Below are 7571 nucleotides of genomic sequence, written 5' to 3' on the forward strand. Positions count from 1 at the left end.
GTTAGTACATCTTCCGGTATATTTTGCATCTTCCAGTCTTGGATGGTCTGGGATGCAGCTGAGATATTTGTCGAGCTTATTCTTAAACACATCTACGCTCACTCCTGATATATTCCTCAGATGAGCTGGCAACGCATTGAATAGACGCTGCATTATCGATGCTGGTGCGTAGTGGATTAATGTTCTGTGTGCTTTCCTTATTTTTCCTGGTATAGTTTTGGGCACTATCAATCTACCTCTGCTTGCTCTTTCTGATATTTTTAGCTCCATGATGTTTTCGGCAATCCCTTCTCTCTGTTTCCATGCCTGAATTATCATGTAGCGTTCTCTTCTCCTTTCTAGACTATATAATTTTAATGATTGTAGTCTTTCCCAGTAGTCAAGGTCCTTAACTTCTTCTATTCTAGCTGTAAAGGACCTTTGTATACTCTCTATTTGTGCAATATCCTTTTGATAGTGTGGGTACCATATCATATTGCAATATTCAAGTGGACTACGAACATATGTTTTATAAAGCATAATCATGTGTTCAGCTTTTCTTGTTTTGAAGTGCTGTAACAACATTCCCATTTTTGCTTTACATTTTGCCAATAGCATTGCTATTTGACCATTGCATAACATGTTCCAATTCATCATCACACCAAGGTCTTTAACTGCTTCCTTATTTGTGATTGTCTCATTATTAGGTCCCCTATATGCATATAGCTTTCCTTCTCTGTCTCCATAATTTATTGATTCAAATTTATCAGAGTTAAATACCATCCTATTTACCTCTGCCCAATCATATACTTTGTTAAGGTCTCTTTGTAGCGCGTTCCTATCTTCATCACAAGTAATTTCTCTACTTATTCTTGTGTCATCGGCGAAACTACTCACTACCGAGTCCTTAACATTACTGTCTATGTCTGCAATCATAATAACAAACAGTATTGTAGCTAACACCGTACCTTGTGGCACACCGGATATTACCTTAGCTTCATCCGATTTCTCATCGTTTGCAATAATTATCTGTTTTCTGTTGTGTAAAAATTCTTTTAACCATCTTCCTACTTTATCCACGATATTGTGTTTTCTAATTTTCTTTGCTAATATATTATGGTCTACCTTGTCAAAGCTTTTGGCAAAGTCAGAGATAAACCACATCTGTTTCATTTCCGCTTTTCATATTTTTGTATATGTTCTCACGGTGGACTAACAGTTGGTTTGTGTACTTTTTCCGGGTACAAAACCATGTTGTCCTATATTAAACAAATTATTTTTTATTAAATGTTTCATAATATTTTTCTTCATTACCCTTTCATACACTTTCATAATATGTGATGTTAGACTCACAGGCCTATAATTACTTGCCTCTAGTCTTGATCCACTTTTGAAAGTAGTGGAAATATATGTTAATTTGTGTTCATCATAAATCTTGCCTGTATCTACACTTTGTCTTAATAATATTGCAAGTGGCCTTGCGATAGAATAAACTACTTTCTTTAACAAAATAGCAGGAACACCACCAGGACCTGCAGCAGCTCCATTTTTAATTTCATTAATAGCCTGCACAATATCAGCTTCATTAATATCTATGTCAGCTAAATATTCACAATTTTCATCCCTTACTTCTGTATCATTATCTTCATTATCAATTCTAGGGGTGAATTCTCTCTTATATCGTTCTGCCAATATGTTGTATATTTCCTTTTTTCATCGTTAATCTCCCTTCTTCTTAGAGGGCCCTATTTTCTATTCTTCTTTTATTCATCTTTTTTGCGTACAAGTATAATAGTTTGGGGTTTTGCTTGATATTTACTAGGGTTTTTTCTTCCAAGTCTTGTTTTTCATTTTCTTTTGATTGTATAATCTTTTGTTCTGCATTTTTGATCTTACTTTTTAGTTCTATAACTTTCCATGCATTTTTTTCTTTTGTAAGACCTTTTTTCCACTTTCTGATTTTCTGGAACAGGATCCTTCTGTCTCTTGGTATGCATGACTGATGTTTACTTTTCTTCTTCGGTATATATTCCTCCACTATTTTCTCTAATATTTTATATAGTATCTCCGTATTTACTCTTATGTCATCACTTACGAAAATGTTATCCCAATCTTTGTTTAATTCTTCATTTATTTCTGACCATTCTATATTTTTACTGTAGAAGTTGTATTTTCCATATCCTTCCCACTTTTTCATTTCTTGCTTATCTCTGTTTTCACTTGCTTTGGAATGGACTGTTAATTCTATGACATTATGGTCTGAAATACTCGCATTATAAACTATTATTTCTTTAACATAATTCACCTCATTCACAAATACTAGGTCTAAAGTATTTTCCTTTCTTGTTGGCAGGTGATTTATTTGTTGAATGTTGTATTCTAGTAGCATATCTAATAGCTTTTCGAATTGCCTATTATCTTCTGCACTACTATTGCTCTCTTTTTTATATGTATAAATACAACCACAATCTCCTATTCGTTCTTTCCAGTCTACGAAAGAAAAATTAAAGTCTCCATGATAAGAGAATAGTCCAGTCCTTGTGATTTCTACATATATCATCCAATTTTTCTATTATTATGTCAAACTCTTCAGTATTAGGGGGTCTATATATTACTATGTTCATTAATTTTTCAGATTCAAATTCTACCGTTATTAGTTCACATTCTGAGTTACTATATTTCTCATATATTTTTACTTGTTTTTTGTCTTTCCCATATATTGCGGTTCCCCCTTGATTCCTATTTTTTCTATCTGATCTATAAGTTTGGAACCCTTTTATTTGATCATCATTCCCAGTCTCTTGGGAATACCAGGTTTCACTTATATTCATTATATCTATTTCCTTTTCAATTTGGGTTAGTTCTTCTCAGTACTCTATTTTTCTTTTTGAGTTACTCGTAACTAAACCCTGCGCATTCATCACTATGATGGTTTGCGTGTTTTCTCCTTCATTTAATATGGGTAATAATAAGGATTTTCCCATGTCTCTTTTCCTGTTCTGGTAGTTTGTTTCTTTTCTTCATTTCCAGAAATTCTGACATTAAAAAATCCAACTTTTCCATAATATTTGATCTTCCTTCAGCATAATTATTCATTTTGTGTCTGAATCTGCAATTTTCTCAGTATCTGCAACATCCTCTTGCATCATAAATACAGTTCATATCTCTTGAGTTGTATTTTGGAGCTGACGGTTGGAAATATTTTGGGGACCCACCATATCTCGTTGATGGCTTGGTTTTTTCTTTCACCTGATATTCTTTGTTCCTCTCTTTATTTGTTTCTTTCTTATTTTGGATTTTATTATTTGATTGATTATTTATTTGATTTTGATTCATGGCTACAGGGTGCATATATTTACATTTTTTGTCGAACTTACATCCTTTTCCTTCTTTTAGGTTTTTGCATATTTTTGGATGTAGATCTCTGCAATCATCCTCATAGCCGTCTATGTATGCACATTTACCATATATTTCATAGTTGTGACATACTTTAGGATGTTTGTAGTAACATCTTTCTCCGAATCTGCAATTGCCTCTTTTCAAAAGGTTGCAGACCTTGTCTTTCTTGTCTATTTTTTCCTCTTTCCCATCATTGTTCAAATCTGGGTAGAGCCTCTTCGGGATTTTCTTTTGTGTTGTCATATCGTAATTTATTTCTTCGTATGTATGCCGCTTGATTGCCTCATATGTAGTATCAATGAGTATCTCTGCATCCATACTTTTATCTTGTTCTTTGTTTTCCTTATTTGTTTCTGTCATTTCAGTTTTGTTTACTTCTCTTCCGTTTTCCTCTTCTTCTTCTTCTTCCTCTTCTTCTTCATCCTCAACTATTTGTACATTCAGTCTTGATTTAATAACATTGTCTATCCATGATAGACATGTTGAGCAAAATATTCTGGTATCTTTTCTCATATCTTGCATTACCTCAGCACATTGTGGATGGGTCGGAATGTTGCATGCATCACATTTTCTGATCAGGTTTTGTGGATTAACTATGCTATACCACACCTTAAACAGTTTGCATGCTTTTGGCATTCTTTTTCCTATTGCATCAATTAGGATATTTACAATGCTCACCTTATTCATTTTCTTTGTCGGAATATGTTGATTTATGTATATTTTCTTTATGAGTCTCTTGACCACTTGGATTTTATTTGGAACTTCTTCAATTATTTTCAAGATGTTTTCTGTTGATTTGTTCCAGTTTGAAGGATCATATCCTTCTAGTATATCTATGAATGCTTTTGTATCTTTTTGGTTAGGGCTGTTGTTGATCTCATAGATGAGAAATGCCAGCTCCCTTCCTGCTACCTCATCGTATTGTGAATCTGCTAAACACGCTCAATTTCGCCATTTCTTACCACAGTTGGAATTTACTGCCATCTTGATCTGATTTACAGTATTTCGCTTGATAAACTAACTTAGTAGACGCTTTATCCTACTATTTTCACACTAGTCTTATCACCGACAGTTCACGAACACTTCTAGATACTTCTAAAATTCTAGACGTATGTTAAACACGTGATATCTGTTGATTAATCGGACTGTGCGCGGGAACGTCTCACCAAGCAAAATGGCTACTTTCAGAGAGAGAGAGAGATTCACATATGTTTTCTTTCATAATACGAGTAAATGACATTAAGATAGGAAATACCTTCTTGAAAAAATGTTACAAACGTACTGACACTTCCCGCCAATATACGCAGAAAATCTCTGTAAGCATCTACGGTAATCAAACTTCTTTTCGAGTGCTCTAAAAGGGCGAGACATCTCTTTAGAGGTACCTGACAACTTTCAAGTAGAATAGTAAGAATATCGACGTGTATTACAAAACCTGGCTAAAAACTCTAGTCCAGTGAAAAGGAGAAGCAGAAAATGTAAAACAGAGCAACCAAAATTCATCATAAAACAGTACTCACTTCACATTTTTGGCAACGAGCACCAGGCGCAGGCGCTGGCAGTAAGGACAAAACTTCATGCAGTAGCACCGCAAGAGCCCCGGGGTTTCGGGGGGACACACAGAACCTGGAAAACAAACATACGAACAAATAAATGCGAGTGATTTCAGTGTATCTGTCATCTCAGTTCTACATATAAAGATAAAAAATTAATAAACTTGTCCATTCTCGATATTTTGTTGTATATTTAATTTCATTCCTTAACTCACAAGCTGCATACCGAATGTAATATAACAAAAATACATAAATATAAAATTAGTATCATATCCTTTGCATGATTGTATGAGACGCTTATTCGGCAACAATGAGCTTTAGATTTCTCGGCAGTACTACGTAAACCATCATTAATAAGGTCCGCGCGTTATTCGGTGAACTGAAATAACATCCTTCAATTAAACAGACGTTTAATCAGATCATAAATACAGAACGCTTCAGCATCTTCGAAGTACTAACTAATACTGAATGGCAAAGCTCATACTTTTTTGTTGTTGCTAGTAGATATCAATGTGCATAAACATATTTTTCGATTTACTAATATAAGTCATTCTGTTAAAAAAAAAAAACATACACATACTATATGTATATATATTTACGCATACATGTGTGCATGTGCGCGCGGGCTACAAATTTCAAAAGTAGGTAATCTGTATTTTACCTAAGATACAAATACAAACCTGTGCTTTCATAGATGGAGTTAAGCGCGCAGTCGGAACACACACATTATATATATATATATATATATATATATATATATATATATATATATGTGTGTGTGTGTGTGTGTGTAAAGAGAGAGAGAGAGAGAGAGAGAGAGAGAGAGAGAGAGAGAGAGAGAGAGAGAGAGAGAGAGAGAGAGAGATAAATATCCACGCAGCTAATTTACCGATAAATCCCATGAAAAACTATACAAGTCTTATTCTCAATAACCGCCAGAATCCCATACGATTTATGAAGCGTTTCAAAATCGAGTAACATTAGCCATGTAGTAATGTGATAAAAAATAATACTTGTAGTAACCTTCATAATTTCTGAGATTATCTGTAGTACTATCTTTCGCTAAAATTCAACCTGCTGAGTGATAGTAACGAATTATTAATCTGTCGGGCATGACAATAACAACTTGGTGTTGTGGTTGGGGACTGATAATCTCTCGGACGCTTTTATATATCACGGCCTGAGTACGTAGTTCATTTTAAACTTAAAATCAATTTGGTACTAAACCGGTACGTATCCCCCATGGCAGAAGCTCCCTGATACGCCGTGTTTAATACTAGCCCCTCGCTGAAAAAAGTATTATATGCAACATTTCTATTATAAATATAATCTGTCGACCACACAATATAGATCCCCGAGGGGCTAGTACTAAACACGGCGTCCCAAGGGCGGATACTTACCGGGTTTAATACCCAGATGCACACCAGGTTGATACCAATCAATTCTAGCTCTTTAAACACTGATAATCTAGTAGCTTTAAAGACTTTTAACAAACAGCCTTTTAATGTAACAGGGCCTATGCAGTGCAGACTTTTACAAAAATAACTTTGTTCTTATCTATATAACTCTCCCCTCCAATATATATATATATATATATATATATATATATATATATAATATATACACACGTGTATTATTTCTATATGATCATGAAACAACAGTTATTATATATCATAATAATTCTGAATAGGGCAGATTATCTAAAACAATATAAAAATGTACAGCAACAGTGCTGATCCCTAGGAAAACCGTCTTAACGCTGATCTTGTAACACAAGAATAAAAGATAAAAATGAACACTAGCAGTTTCATATTTTCACCCGGACGCTGTGCAATGCCATGATTTCCGTCAAGTTTCATTGTCCTAAGCATTATAAACCTCCCTTGCAGACATAAAATTCTATTAGACCCCTCTTTATTTTCTATTTTACTTTTGTTTATATATTTTCATCGACATGTGGAATACAAGTAATTCCTATTAATAACAAGGAATGACACGAAACAATTACAATCTGCCATCTACGTAGGAATATATACAAAAGTCTTCAAAGAAAGAAACAAGGTTAAAAAAAAGTGTCACTCAGGATCTTTATCCACTTTAGTTACTTTCTTAACATGGAGAAGGAACGGATGACCAACCTAGAACAAAACGGGAAATCCATCAAATGTATGGCAGATGGGAAGACATCTGTCATATCATACATAAAGGGGCCATCTTCCAACGTGATGTCACCAATTTCGAGGGTCCGTAACTGCACAGAGGTAGGTATGATAACTATCTGCCACTGCAGGGTTTCAGGGAAAAGCAGTGGTCGTTTCATTTTTAAATCAATACTATCAGTTTAAAATAAGAATCCAATTCGATTACATATACTACCTTCAACACGACGACATTCAAATTGCCAATGAAAATGATGAGGAATCATACAACGAGAAAATGTCAAGTTATAATGAAGGATAAAAAGTAACACATAATGAATAAAACCACTTCGTCCTTCAATCAAATATACAATGTGATTGACAGGAAGCGTGTTATGTATGTATATACACACTGACGTGTATATATATATATATATATATATATATATATATATATATATATATATATATATATACTATATATATATATATATATAATGTG

General features: G+C 33.9%; 1 protein-coding gene across 1 annotated transcript in view; it reads right to left on the reverse strand.

Annotated features, from left to right (window-relative positions):
- LOC135211088 (pyrimidodiazepine synthase-like) overlaps positions 1-7571 on the reverse strand; it is a 16448-nt gene that overhangs the window by 5998 nt on the left and 2879 nt on the right. The window contains exon 2 of the mRNA XM_064244162.1: positions 4899-5004. Coding sequence (XP_064100232.1) covers positions 4899-5004 — 106 coding nt within the window. The remainder of the gene's footprint in view (positions 1-4898; positions 5005-7571) is intronic.

The sequence above is a fragment of the Macrobrachium nipponense genome, chromosome 4 (assembly GCF_015104395.2).
Source record: "Macrobrachium nipponense isolate FS-2020 chromosome 4, ASM1510439v2, whole genome shotgun sequence".
NCBI classification, from domain to species: domain Eukaryota; kingdom Metazoa; phylum Arthropoda; class Malacostraca; order Decapoda; family Palaemonidae; genus Macrobrachium; species Macrobrachium nipponense.